The sequence below is a fragment of the Brassica napus genome, chromosome A9 (assembly GCF_020379485.1).
Source record: "Brassica napus cultivar Da-Ae chromosome A9, Da-Ae, whole genome shotgun sequence".
Lineage (NCBI taxonomy): Eukaryota > Viridiplantae > Streptophyta > Magnoliopsida > Brassicales > Brassicaceae > Brassica > Brassica napus.
This window is the reverse complement of record NC_063442.1, coordinates 24,394,292-24,409,270: the sequence shown is the minus strand read 5'-3', so window position 1 is coordinate 24,409,270 and position 14,979 is coordinate 24,394,292. Positions and strand designations below refer to the sequence as shown.

General features: G+C 38.2%; 2 protein-coding genes across 2 annotated transcripts; one reads left to right on the top strand and one right to left on the bottom strand.

Moving 5' to 3' along the window:
* Positions 1-3,938: 3,938 nt before the first annotated feature.
* Positions 3,939-8,358, top strand: LOC106421155 (far upstream element-binding protein 3). Its single transcript, XM_013861996.3, has 7 exons — positions 3,939-4,255; positions 4,392-4,822; positions 4,921-5,106; positions 5,199-5,276; positions 5,340-5,411; positions 5,516-5,626; positions 7,019-8,358. Exons 1-7 carry the CDS (start codon positions 4,063-4,065, stop codon positions 8,048-8,050), a joined length of 2,103 nt encoding a protein of 700 aa, XP_013717450.1. The 5' UTR covers positions 3,939-4,062; the 3' UTR covers positions 8,051-8,358.
* A 53-nt stretch (positions 8,359-8,411) lies between these two features.
* On the bottom strand, positions 8,412-13,890 carry LOC125577574 (non-lysosomal glucosylceramidase-like). Its single transcript, XM_048739003.1, has 19 exons — positions 13,752-13,890; positions 13,197-13,266; positions 12,927-13,031; positions 12,679-12,735; positions 12,526-12,596; positions 12,303-12,402; positions 12,129-12,199; positions 11,890-12,017; positions 11,687-11,790; positions 11,549-11,602; positions 11,367-11,422; positions 11,237-11,275; positions 10,992-11,139; positions 10,728-10,903; positions 10,554-10,621; positions 10,390-10,462; positions 10,250-10,311; positions 8,956-10,162; positions 8,412-8,884 (listed from the first exon to the last, which is right to left on the bottom strand). Exons 2-19 carry the CDS (start codon positions 13,236-13,238, stop codon positions 8,593-8,595), a joined length of 2,853 nt encoding a protein of 950 aa, XP_048594960.1. The 5' UTR covers positions 13,239-13,266; positions 13,752-13,890; the 3' UTR covers positions 8,412-8,592.
* Between the last annotated feature and the right edge of the window lie 1,089 nt (positions 13,891-14,979).

Below are 14,979 nucleotides of genomic sequence, written 5' to 3'. Positions count from 1 at the left end.
CGATACCAGGAGATGCCTCGATAAATAAAGATTAATATCAATTGATGCACACAAGTACCATCGATCGATGTCGAGACATCAGACACGCGACATTTTGGATTCAGCAGACTTAAAACCCAAGGCCAAGCTAAATTACAAAAATGCCCTGACGAGTTTTTAACCTAGTAGATTATATACTGCCTAAGTGTTTTGACGGCAGGGAGAGCTTTTTGGTAGAGACCTTTTTGTTACAAGTTTTGGAGAGAAGATCACTTGTGATTGGAACTCCTTGTTATCATTTCTTTTCATCTATACTATGAGTTTCTATTTCTTCATTGTTATGAATTGCTTTGCTATGTCTGAGTAGTTAAATTATTAGATCCAGGGTTCAGATAGGTTTCTGGGATTAGCCCCAAACTATAGATCTGCCTTGTTGTGATATTCATGATAGATTTGTATTCATTGCTTGTTTTAGCCTTGCTAACTAGAACTTGATCATAGGATTGCATATTCAAGCACCCTTGTTATCCCATCCTGACATCTATCTATCATATTAGGATTGATAGAGAGGGCTAACCGCCAATTTAGTATCTTAGTAGGGCATATCATACTCGCGCATAGGCCTGGCTAGAACCCGTCGATCGATGTCCTCAACTGACTATCGATCAACGTTGGCAAAGGTGTATCGGTCGACGTCTTAATAGACCATCGATCGACACTCTCTCGTTGTCGACATACTAACCGTTGAGACACGAGATCTAGCCTGTTAACCAGTGAAACATGCAACAGCTGATCACTGAGTTAAGCGATTGAGCTCTAATATATCATGCATGCAACAATTAGGCATCTATAGGTATTATGATCTCCAACACCTGAATAGTGGCCTTGTATCTAATATCATTTCCAACCAAGTTACATTTATTATTTACTCGCTTGTTAGTATTGATATTTCATTTAAACATTTACAAACCCTTAGAATTAATAAACACTAGATTTAGTTGTTCCCTAGCTCCTTGTGGATTTGATCCCTAAGTACTACATCTGAACCTCTTTTGATGAGAGTAACACTCTTTAGGGTAATTTGAGTGATATCAGTTCACTCTTGAGTAGTGTTAGTCATAGAGCCGTCTCATAATCTGTCCAGACAAATGCAAAAGGTCGTTGTATATTAATTCAACATGAGACTGCGGTTGAGATTGGAGGAATAAAGAGAAAACTTTGATTTCATGGAAAGTTGATATTTAAAAATCAGAAACCATTAAAACACGATTAGAGATCTATATAAGATCAAGAGCAGGTTTCCAAAGATGTTGAGGTAATTTTTAGACTGAATTCTGGAGAAATGCAAACTTGTAAACACACTGTCGAAGAGCGCTTGTTTTTTCTTCAGACGCTGAAACCACAAACCCCAAGCTGAAAGTTCGTCGCGGTCGATCGAAGAAACAAAAACTGCAAAAAAAGAAGAAGAAAGCTCACCTTTTTATAGTCGAATCTCCACCGCCTTGATAGATTGGGACTCGCATTGATTAGAGATCGTGGGTGATGGATTAATGGAGGGTTTATAAGTTGATGATTTTGTAACTGGTATCATTTCGTATCATGAAGAAGAAGATGAAAGAGCAATCTCGAAACCCTAATCGCCATGAGCTTTCGAGATGCGAAGATGAACACACGTCTATCGGGAAGTTGATATCTTATTGTATGGGCTCGATAAATATAAAACACAGCCCAACACAACTAAAGCCCAAATATATTGCAGAGCATAGTGAATGAAACGGTGAGTTTTACAAACTGGACACGTGGCGGTTTCTCAGCACTCGAATTGATGACGTGGCACCTTAAGAGAAGAGAAAAACTCTACTTTATACTAATAGAAAGTTGATGATTTTGTAACTGATATCATTTCGTATCATGAAGAAGAAGGTGAAAGAGCAATCTTGAAACCCTAATCGCCATGAGCTTTCGAGATGCGAAGATGAACACACATCTATCGCGAAGTTGATATCTTATTGTATGGGCTCGATAAATATAAAACACAGCCCGACACAACTAAAGCCCAAATATATTGTAGAACAAAATGAATGAAACAGTGAGTTTTACAAACTGGACATATGGCGGCTTCTCAGCACTCGAATTGATGACGTGGCACCTTAAGAGAAGATAAAAACTCTACTTTATATTAATAGATAGATGTAGTACTTCAGTTTTCAACAGTATCACATTGATCTCTTTAGCGACTAGGGATGATGAACAAAAAGAATTTCATAAACTAATTAAAATACCCAACTATATGATGGAGTATCTTACAAGTTGATCCTTACTTGAGTAAAAATATCTCTAAGACCATGTACAATGATGGTTCTAACAATTCAATATTCTCTTTTTAACGTTTCACATGATCTTTTATGTTCCACCTAATTATTCAATACTCAATTTCTACTACCGTTTTTTTTAACAAAATTCAACATTTTATCTCATTATTTCTAATTTATACATTTATCTATTACAATATAATAACTATATTAATAATATTTTCTATTGTAATTAACATAAATAGATAAAATGACTTAAATATTAGTTTATATTACTTTATTTTATTTATATACTTACCTTATTTTTTTGAAAACTAATATTAAATTTAATATTATAAAAATAAAAAAAATACTAAACTCTAAATATGCACAACATAAACACACAAAAACAATATAAAAACACATAACTTAATTAGTACAATAAACTCAGTTCATCAATAATAAAACTCTTAAATCACATACACGAAAATTTTAAGTCTTTTTAATGATGAAACATTACGAATTTTGCACATACTTTTTTTGATTAGATTGCAATTTTTGATGTACACTGAATAACGTAATTATATATTGAACTCTTACTGATACAAACTGTTCTTTTTTTTCCTTTGCTAATTTTTTTTTATAAATTCCAATTTGTTAAAATTTTATTTTGCAGATTTCGAGTCAGCTCTAGAGTAGCACAAAGGGTTTCTAACACCATGAAGAGCTACTTCATCAAGCCATATAAATTGGACTCATACACCCTAGCACATTTAGAAGATGTGGTTCAAATGTTTTGTGGTGAGTTTTATTATTTTCTAAATATTTTTATTTTTTTTCCTAATAAGAGCTAGTTTTTATTTTAAAAACCTTTACAGCAAAAATGGCATTGGTCTACATTAATAGAGTGTGAAAAAATAATTTTATGCTAAGAGATGAAACACTTAGCAAACTGTCTCCAACTGGAAAGAGCTTTGGGAGTTCAAGGGGAGATGATTTGAAACCCATCTTCCTCATGAAAGATGTATGGGATGGCCTTGTCTGCTACTGGATCGACCCCATTTGATCTGAGTTTCCACACAGTTCTCTACTTCCAGTATGACGAGAGGTCTACACTGACATTTGCAGATTCCTCGCACATAGACACATTTTGCTGGTGTTAGTGTAGAAGTTTGAAGTGTTCAAAATTTTATATTTTTAGGCGAAAAGAAAGGAGAATTACCATTTTTTTCTCACTGTTTGAGGCTACACATAAGACCCAAACTGTACTTTTTGTGGATCCTAGATCCGAAAGGATCCATAACAAAGTTTATGCTTGATCGAAGAGCGCCAGATCCAGCTGAGCCATGGTACGTACACCCGTCGAGATGTCCATGCAAGAGTCGTACAAGATTTCTTAAAGAGGTAAAAAAATTGAAAAATGACATCTTTTTAATTATTTTCTCTTATCTAATTTTAAAATTTGCGTAACATTTTATGTTTTTGCGTCCTTCATTCAGCAACATTTTGTTGAATCCCGTTTCACATTCCGCATGGTTACCTACTGAAAAGCCCACATAGCTGAAACAGAAACACAGGCACGGAAAAATGAAAATGATGGCCCACAAAGAAGCCTACTAAAAAGCCCACATAGAAATTGAAACTATAGAAAAGCCTTTTTAATCAATCCACTGCTCACAAAGTCACCACTCCCCGTCCATCCTTACCCCTCACAGTCTCCGAAGCCCTAGCGTCTCGAAATCGCCGATTCATCACAAAAGAGGCGGCGTTTCTTGCTTTCCCCGTTCAAGTCATGGCGGAAGAAGATACTATCGCTTTCCCTGTGCAGCCTTCCGACCACAAGCGCAAGCTTGAGAATATCGAATCGGAGATCCTCGAACAACATACCGGCTCGATTGAAGCTTCTGTTGATGATGCCAAGGAAGCATCTGATTATTCTCAGGCAAAGCGACACAAGCTCGACGGCAAGGCCGATGATGTGTTAGGTATATGTTTTTTTTCATTTCTTGGAATCGTTGCTATGAAGTATTTAATCAGATTCGGAGTAAATTGATTTGTTTTTGTTTAGGGATAGATGAAACATGCATTCTCATTGGTCTGTGTATTGACATTTTGGTGTAGGGATTGGGGGAACTGTAGAAAAGAAACAAGAGAATGGTGAAGAAGAGGTAACTGGTAATAGTCTAATTGAGAAAGTGCAGGAGCCCAATCAGGCTGAGGATAACCAACCAGCTTCTGTTGAGGCTACAACCTCCCAGGAAGTAGTTTCTGTTGAAGAAAGTAAAGAGGTGAACACTAGTAAGGAAGCGAATGATGCTCTTGTTCAGAAAGAAGTTGAAAACGAAAGCAACGTAGTGGATGATGATGAATCTCAGAAGGCAAATGCTGGGGGTTGTCAGGAGCAGACTGGTGAAGAAAGTAAGGAAGTTAACGGCAGTGGTTCTCCTGAAGAGGTTGGCGATGCAAGTAAAGAAGTCAGTGGTGGCACTTCTCATAAGGAGGTTGACGACACCCAATCCACAACTCGCAAAATAGAAGTCCCAAGTTCAAAGGTGGTTCAATTTAGTTTCCCTTTTGACTCTTTTGTCAATGAATTTTATCTTACTGAGTTGTATATTTACTTATTTATTTTCTTCACATACTTTTGCAGGTTGGCACGCTTATTGGTAAAGGTGGGGAGATGGTACGGAATCTCCAGCTCAGTTCTGGTGCCAAAATCCAAATCCGGAGGGATTCTGAGGCTGATCCAAATGCAGCTTTAAGACCAGTGGAGATAATTGGGAGTCTTGCTTCTATTGAGAAAGCAGAGAAGCTTATCAATGAAGTTATAGCCCAGGTGGAAAATTGTCTTTGTTTCTTTGTTAATTGACAACTTTTGTTTCTGCTGTCTGACCGAATATTTGTTTTTTTTTTCTGCTGCAATCGTAGTCTGAAGGAGGAGGTGTACCTGCCCTTTTTGTAAGAGCGGCCCCAGAGCAAATTGAGATCAAAGTTCCAAATGATAAGGTATTCCCTGGTAATTGTTCTGCCTGCCCATCTTCTAAGTGATACCTAATCCATCTTCGACAGGTTGGTGTGATCATTGGCCGAGGCGGGGAGACTATCAAGAACATGCAGACAAAGTCGAGAGCACGGATTCAGGTTGTCCTTTCTATTTAATATTGATTGTATTAAGAGTACCGAGGACATTTGTGAGAATATTTGCTTATTCTGTGTTGCAACTGATTAATATACTTCTCATATAGTTAATACCACTTGAAGAAGGTGATGGCTCTAAGGAAAGGACTGTTCGTATTTCTGGGGATAAAAGACAAATTGATATAGCTACCGCGTTGATAAAGGATGTCATGTATCAGGTCTGTCTTCTGATGTTATTTCTCTGAACGATGACATTGCTGTTTGATAATTGAAACCATTGAAATTGAAACATGTGATTGCTTAACTTTTTTGTTTTCTCCTTCATATTGGTGCATCTATTATCTCGTATACCAATATGTTTGATAATCCCATCCTGATGTTTGTTTTTACTTAATCCCATCCTGATGAGGTGATAACTGTGTTATCTAAAGGTTCCTGCTATGTTCTTTAATTTATTTAGGCAGTTTTTGTTTGCTAATGTTCTGGTCCATGCAAACGCTGAAGAAATAGCTTGTTACCTATGATCACTTATCGTTACACTACCTTAACCCATTGTTTTCTTGTTTCACTAATTCACGTTAGTTTTGTGTTTTTGGGGAATAATAACTTTATTTGTGGGTTTTTTGTTTCCTGATTTTTCTGCTTTAAATATGTGAAACATCCTGCTATCTTAATTAATAACTTCAGTGCAAATATATGGTGGCTCCCCTAATCTTATGAATAGCTTCATGTTGACGTCCTAAAAGAGTACTTTGGTTCATGCTGCTGTGATAAGGAATCTTGAGAAAATATGTGTATTGTTTCTCTTGTTGAGAAGATCATATGTTCCGACCTCCAGTCGATTGCCATGATTCTTTAAGTTAAAAGTGTCAGAACTCGAATTGGTGTTGGCTTTAAAAATGCAGATGTGGCCATTACCTTTCAATTGGGGCCAGCATTGCCTTGTTGGTGTACAATAGACGTTACCCAGGTCTACGGATGAAGGTATTTGGCATTTGTCACTCACGCTTGCAGGTTCTTGTAGTCGGTAAGGCTGCTTTTCTGTTTTGAAACTTCAAGCCCTTAGTGTGAGCGTGGATATATTACAGCACCTTTTTGTTAGATAGGCTTGAATGACCATGGAACTACTAAAGGGGAGCCTGGTGACACCATTTTGGATACTGTAAATGATCAGCTTTAATTTCTTGTATCAAACATATACTGCAGTTTCACATAGGCTATGGTGGTACTAAGTTGATGCCAGGGCTTCATCTTCAGTTTGAAACAGTTTGGAATGCTACTGACAGCTGAATTGTTTGTAGAGTTATCACTTTTATGGCATAGAAATTTTTTAACACGTGTCATGTTTCTGAATGTCATCTGCTTATGACCTGTTTTGATGAAATTCTTTGCTGTGTTGCTATGTTCTTAGTCGGATCCTCTTTTTGGACTCTTTTGTGAACTTAGAGATTTCATGATATGCTACGAACCCTAGCTGCTTTGTTGCACAATTTGTTCAACGTTCAGATTAATAGCTGTTATTTTTGTGCTCTGCGTTCTATCAGTTGTTTGAGATTTTATCTTCTATTTGTTGTCTCTGAATGAAGGTTTCATGGTTGTATCTTTTGCAGGATACAAGGCCATCACATTATTCTGGTGGTTATAACTCGCCTGCTTACCAACCACGAGGACCCGGTGGTCCGCCTCAATGGGGTGGTTCACGTGGTCCTCATGGGCCCCATTCAATGCCATACAATTATCATCATGGTGGACCATACCCGTCTCATGGTTCACATTACAGACCTCCCAACTCCGGCGGTTATCCTCCACAACATATGCCTCCGAGGAGTGGATATGGTCCTGGTTGGGAACAAAGGCCTCCACATTCTGGTCCATATGATTATTACAGTAGACAAGGACCTCAAAACCCAGGTCCTGTGCCCAACCATGCTGCTCCGTACACTCAGGCAGGTGGTCAGCAGAATTATGGGCAGATGTATGATCAACCAAACTATGATAATCCTCCTATGCAGCAATCTTATGGTGGATACCAACAGGGCTATCCACCAGCCGGTGGTCAGCACCAAATGCAGCAGCCAAGTAGACCTTATGGGATGCAAGGACCAGCCGAGCAAGGATATGGGCCTCCAAGGCCAGCAGCACCTTCTGTTGATGTGCCTTACCAAGGTCCACCTCAAGCAGCACCATCGTATGGTGCAAACATGGCTCCACCACAACAGCAATATGGTTATGCATCAAGTACTCCTGGTCAGCAAACTTACCCTTCATACAACTCTGCAGCACCATCCGATGGTTATAATAGTACACAAGCAGCAGCAGTTACCCCAGCTTATGAACAGCATGGTGGAACACCAGCTTCTGGTGTGCAGCAAACTTCAGCTGGATATGGGCAAGCACCTCAAACCGGTGGTTATAGCTCATATCCCTCTACACAGCCGGCTTATGGTAACGCCCCGGCTCAGAGCAATGGAAACTATGGCTACGGCTCTCAGTATCCTAGCTATGGAGGTGGAAACGCATCAGCATATGCGGCACCTGTTGGCCAAACCTCTTACTCCCAGACTGCACCTGCCCAGGCGGGATATGATCAGTCTGCAACTCAGCCAGCAGGCTATGCAGCTGCTCCAGGAACAGCACAGTGAAGTCGTTGTTTCTTCAAATCAGTCAGTATGATGCAGACTAGGCTTGTGATGTGACTCGCTAGAAGATCACATGTATCCTCAGATTATTAGACTTGTATCCCTAAACTGCACATCCTGAATTAGACAGCCCCCGTGTTTTCTTAATCTTTGGTATGTCGTCTTATTATCGTGGATCTTAATGGCGCATGACTCTGTTCCACCTTACATTTTGCACTGCGATCTGAGTAAACCTTAAGTTGTTGTTACTTATTTACTGTTGCTATTCTTTAAGGTGTTCCTAAAATATAAGCTTTGATCTTCTTTTGTTATTCTTGCTCCAAAGGTTTTGTATTCATCATCCTACATAGTTAGGCCGTTTCATAAAAAAAAACATTTTCATTATGCTGCTTCTCAGGCAGTTAAACAATTGCAATTTAGATCTTACACATTTGCCATTACACTTCCAAGACACTTGATTATGTCTGTAACTGAAAGTAACAAAACATTTAAAGCACGACACGGAAAAGAGACAAAAAAAAGGTGGCTCGTTATTAGGTAGTGGTCTAAAGGCGGACAACCCTGAGGAAGGTTTCGTAAGCAGACTGGAGGCGGCTTCTGTGGTCTTTTCCCTTGGTGGTTTTCAGATAGTGAGCCACTTTGATGAACCCTGCGTGTTGCTGAAACAGCACAGACGTTTCCTCTTCTTCTTGTGGCCTTAATGATTGTTCTTGTTCTCTATTAGGTTGCGGCATTGTGTGTGCCCACTGCATCCCCCATATTGCTAATGGCCTCATGTAACAAAGTGATCTATACTCGTCGTTTGTGGTCCAAGCTTCTGGTGTCTGAAATGAGACGCTGTAACCAAGAACAAAAATTGGTAAAAGCAAACATGAAAAGAAATAATTATGCTATGAGCTGCTGCTTACCCGAGACCCCGGTCAGACCAAGCTGCCTCGTAGATTCCACTTGCTGTCCTAAACCCTTTGTCCGCAAGCCCTTCTTGAATCATACAAGCCGCGACCGAGTATGTAGTCCCGGCCCAAACCTCCCTCGACACCATCGTGCTTGTGTCTACTCGTCCATCCGGTAACATCCCGTTGACAGCCCCACGCGTCCCTCCTCTCACTTTCATCACGTTGAAGTCGTAGACCGTCTCCAACGCTTTCTTGATCCACTCTTCTTTCGCTATGGGCTTCAGTCCGCAAGCCCTCGCGTACCATTGTCCAGCCAATTGATCAGCCAAGATTGATGAGCTCGAGCCACTTCGGCTGTTATCATAATTGAAATAAGAACCATTCCAGAGCTTCTCGTAAACGCTTCTAGCCTTCTCATACTTGGCGTTGAAGTAAACAGCAGCCCCATTGTCCCCAACTAAAAGGGCCAAAGCGGAGCCGGCCTGAAGAGCCGCCACCCAGAGACCACCACAGTAAGCACTAACACCAGTGCAAGACCAAGCATCATACGTCTGATCCGGAAACCCTTCATTCTCTATCATCCCGTCTCCGTCTTTATCAAACTGGTCCAAGTAAGCGATGGCGGTGTAAACCGATGGCCAAACAGATTTGGCAAAGTTTATGTCACCGGTTGCCACCACGTCTCTGTAAACTTGGAGAACAAACTTGGAATTCAAGTCTTTCCACCTATCCGTGTTGAACAAGTTATAAGCATTTACTTCAAACCACGGATCGTTCAAACCAATATCGTGAGGAACCGCTCCAAGAACTTTCCTTGTAACGAATTCGCCGGAGCTCATGACCTGTTTCTTGCTGGAATCATGCATCAGAACGGCTGCCGCAAAATCTCTCTGGATGCTCAGCTCGAGTTTGGGGAAAAGCATGAGCAATGCGAAAGAGGAGTAGAAGTGAACGTCGTAGGTGTTGTACATTAGATACTGGATCCCTTCTAGGTAAAGGAACTGTCCTATGTTCTCTTCGGTATGCTGAACCATAGTGGTTCCGAGGGCAGCATTTGAGGATAGAGGAGCGTGAATCTGTGAGCAGACCGCATCGATTCTTCCTAGGATGTCCAAGGCTATGTTGTTCTGGTCTGAATCAGGATTGTCTATGGTTGATATGCTTAGAGAGATCCTTCTTCTTCCTATACTATCGAGGCTTTGCTTCGGAGGCAACCCATCTATCAACAAAAATCGAAAAATCGGGTTTAGAAGAATGAAAGTTACAGAAAACTACATAAGTTTGTGGAAGGATCTATGTTTGTTACCTGTCCAGATGGTTCCTCCTGAGTTGAAATAATATAGTTCGTTGAAGAGAGTGGTTCGATACCTGAAAATGTTTTACGATTAGGGTCTTCAGCTCAAACGAATAAAGAAAAGAAGAAAAAGTATATTGAAGCAAATGTACCACTCAGGAAGTGATGTGTCAGCAAGAATAGGAGCTTGCCACTCTTCAATCTGAGTCTCCCACTCAGAGAAGTCTAACAACAAATAAGGAGAAAGGATCATGAGATGATGATGATCTCTTACTTTAGTTAAAGTACAAAAGAAAAAAAGAAAGTGTTTGCATACTGAGAAGAGCGTCATGAGCCATTGCCACGGCTGCATTTCCTAAACCGCCATAGAATCTTGTGTATCGTCTATTGAATAGAAAAAATTCAAGTTAGAAACAAAGTTTTTTATATGCTGAAACTTTATTTTGGCCTGAAGTCTAATAGGGTGGTAACCCATGCCATGCATGCATACCTATGGTAAGTTTTCTCGTCGAATCTAGCCTCTGGACAATCCCAAGAGAGTGAAAATGTGACTGTACGGTCACATCCGGGTGGAACTTTCACCTTTGCTGCTATGGCAGCTCCAATGGAAGTCCCAGGTTTTGATGGAGAGCATGCGTTGCTGGTTAACTTGTCGAACGATGCGTTCTAAAGAGTGGAAAAACAGAGGTTAAGAGACTGATCATTCTTTTAAATTGTTTTATAAGGAAGACTATTGGTTAAAGAAATATATAACCTTTTTAATCTCATCCCACATATCTCCTGCTGTGATTTTGTTAGGGCTAGTACCAGAAACTAAGAAACTTGGACACGATGAGACACGAACATCCTCTGTTTCTTTTGCTGCAATTGCGTAGGTCACTGGTGGGTGTCCATTTGCTGTCCTGCAAGATGAGTCGCATTACAATTATCAACACAAGATCTTCCAATAACCAACACTAAACTGAGACCAATCAAAGAGTCAGAGGAAGTGGTCTCTACTTGTGGTGTAAAGCTACTGCATGAACTCCATCTTTTGCCCTAGAAGATTCCATTAAAAAAAAAAAAACGAGATTTAGTAAAAGAAGCACATAGAAAAAATCTATTGCAGCATTTGATGAAAAATTCTTACATTATTGTTGAGTTTAAGTGCTGTCCAGTTAACCCAGAAGTTCCTCCCACAGAATTCTAATTAACCACAGAAACAAATGGACCGTCAAAATTTTCTTACAGAGTAAAAAGAAAAAAAATCTCCCAAAAGGTTCTTAAAGAAGATGAACAAGGAGATAGTTGTTATGTATTCACATTGATTACCTCCCAAGTAAAGAGCAGTGTAACAATTGCTTGTTCTGCTCCAGTATTAGTCACCTGATATATGACATAAATCAATCAGCTCAGAACAACTTTTACCTAAGTTATAATGTTGAGGTAGAACCCATTGAATATTCATACCGTGAAGTCGAAAACCGATACAGGAAGACTGGTTTCCTTGTAATTATGAGGTATAAAGGGAGAGACTTGACGAGAAACTATTCTGAGTTCAGGGTCAGGTTCACCTGTTCATCAATTACACACATTTATTCATAACCTTCATAAATCAAGAATCTGCAATAGATTTATCTAATAGTAAACATGGTTACAAAACAACATTGTACCTTCGTAGACCGTCCAGGACCTAGGATAAAGAGCATGGTAGGTGGATTTTTCCCCTGTCATGTTCCAATCCCAAGAATCAATTCCTACATTTGGAGCTTCACCTCTGCACAAATAGCCTCCATTATCTCTGCACAATCGTATACAATAAACATATATTAAGATCATTTGTATATTTACTTTGTTTCAGTAACTAGGGATTTAATGAAGACACAAGAGAAGACAAATGGATTTGGCTTACTTAATCACTTCTGGCCTTGTTGGACATAGAACAGTTGAGTGCTTCACACCGCCCGGGCGAGAAACAAATACCTATATAAGTTTTGAAACCAAGAAGCATCAGAAGGATACTTCATAGATCTATCAAACAAAAGAACACAAAGCAATGTTTATGGTTGGTTGGTTGGTTGCTTACAGAGAATTGGTTTGTGAGGATTGGAGCTTCCTCACAAATCTTTGGGAATAACTTGAACTGCTGAAACTCACCCTTGTAACTCCTTCCAATGCTTCCTGCACTGATACACAGTTTTTGTCCCCGCGGGTTTGTACATTAATACATTGCAACAGATGATATTTAGACTTGAGAACATTATTGTTTTCTTTTCTATGCAACTGTGAAGTGTATGTGAATTTCATACCCAATCCCTCCTAAAGGGACACCATGATCTCCTGTTATATGGTGTTTTCTGAAGATGTCGAAGATCGATGCCTGCAGATTTTGAGAGATTTTTATGAAGGCAAAGATCATCAAATGTTTATGAGCATAAGAAAAATTGTGAAAGATCTCTTACTCTTCCTTTTGCGGCTTCTTCTTTGGTGTGTCGCCACAATCTATAGCCTAATGGAAACTTTCGAAAAGCCAAAACAGAGAGAGGGAGAGAGGTTTTAATTTTTTTTTTTTTGTAATTTCCAAAGAACAGAGCATCTGAGGTAAGCATGACTTGAATAGCAAGAAATAGGATTCCTCATTTCACACTATCTTTGATTGAAGATCCTTAATTCAAAAAAGTACGGTGGATCGAGAGAAAGATGATATTACCAGATGAAGGTGATCTCGTTTAGTCAGTTTGAACTCAGATGGGGTCTTGGCATGACTATTTAACTTCCTTTCCCATGAAATTGGAGGAAGTTTATCATCTATGGCCTATAAAGAGTTTTACCCATGATCAAATAAGAAGGTATATTTCAGAATGGTAAAAGACCATATTACATTTACATCAACCATGTCTAATTATTTCCATACTCACCATAACATTTAAGACAATGAAACAGAAGATAGCCAGTTTTGATCTAGAAACACAAAACTTACCATTTGGTTCTTGTCTTCAGTTTCTGTGTGACCGTTTTGCATCTTTGATTTACTAAGAGATTAAGATACACTGGTCACATGACAGAGATAAACAAAGAGTGTTAAAAGGTCATGTGGCAAAAAAAATTGTATTAGGTATCTCAGATATAAGACAAAAGCTAATATGTTTGGCTTCTTGTCAGGTGCTAAAGGAGTGTTTTGTCAGGAAACATGGACATGTGTCTATCAGAGAGAGAATAAAAAAAACAAGAAACAAAAAAAAAAAAGCTTGAAGCTTTTGCATGAGAAAACTGGAATCTTTCATGGGTTTTGCAAGAACAACATTCATGCTATAAAAATAGATAAGATCTTCAATCCCATAAACATATAGGAAGATCAGGAGTTTAAGATTCACAAGGGCTAAAGTTTCGCTGTACAATTATGAACATGCAGAGAAGAAACCAAATGCAAAAAGAATCTTGAAACTATAAACTTATGAGATGATTATGTATTGAAGTGAACAAGAAGATTATGATTGATTATGATTAAAGTTACATTACAAAAAGTGAAAATTACCCAAAAGGTTTCTTTGTTCAGTTCTTCAGAGGAAAAAGAGGGAGAGAGGAATGATGAAGAGGACAAGTATCTGTATATTGTTTTTGTTTGTTTGGGTGGGGAAAGATAGAAACATAAATAGAAGCAAAGAAAGAAGAAAAAAGAAGAAGAAGACAACATGCGGGCCACACAATAGCCTGGGTTTGGTGATTACTAAATTACAGAGAAAACTAAACTAATAACCATAGAAGTGTGTTGTCGACCCGTCTTTTTAAATTTTAATTAAAAGCCATATGAACGTTTATTTAAGAGAAAAAGACTAGAATAACACTAAACCAAGTTTTTGTTCCCAAAGTAGCACTCAAGGCTCAAAGTCACAAAAATAAGTTTCATTAAAGAGGTAATGTACACTTATACCCTTAGGGTTAATTAATTCAAACCTTAGGGTTTAGAGTTAAGGGGTGGGATTTTGAAATTAGGGTTTAAAATTTTATAAATAATAAATAATAAAATAAAAAATAAAAATTTTTAAAAACAGTTTCAAAAAGTATTTTTAAATTATAAAAATAAAATCTGAAAAAAAAATAAAAAAAAAATTTCAAAATTTTTTTTAAAAAAAATTATAAAAATTTCGAATCTGAAAACATATAATCTGAAACTATAAAAAAAACTTTATTTTTATTTTTTTATTTTTTTAATTTTTATTTATTTTAGTTTGTTTATTTAATTTTAAACCAAGGGTATTATAGATATTTTACCCTTTAATGAATGTAATTTTTGTGACTTTCTCCTTCTAGTGCTCTTTTGAGACATAAACTTCAAAAGGTGCTATTATTGACAATTGCCCTTTATTTAACTTAAATAACATTTTTCTCCATCGACTGGTCAAATTCTTCTGCATTTGTAGACAAGTTCCACGCTGAATCAACATTCTGTATTTTACCATTGTTCTTTTAAAAATAAGGATTCTGTACCAAACTCTCTATGGAATTTCAATCTCAATTTACACTCCGTAATGGTCTACACCTATAGAATATCTTTATAGTCAACTACGAGAACAACGAAAACATTGAAAATTTACATTTGCAAGTGCCTCTTCCATACATATCTATGTGACGGAAGAAAGCTATAACTGAAGTGGAAATCAACATCACAATTGTGCTGGCCTTTCGGTAAAATAAAGTAGTAGTTAAAAAGAGCTGGTAAAAAGTACAAGGAGCACTGACTTATTGGCTTGTGACTTTTTTCT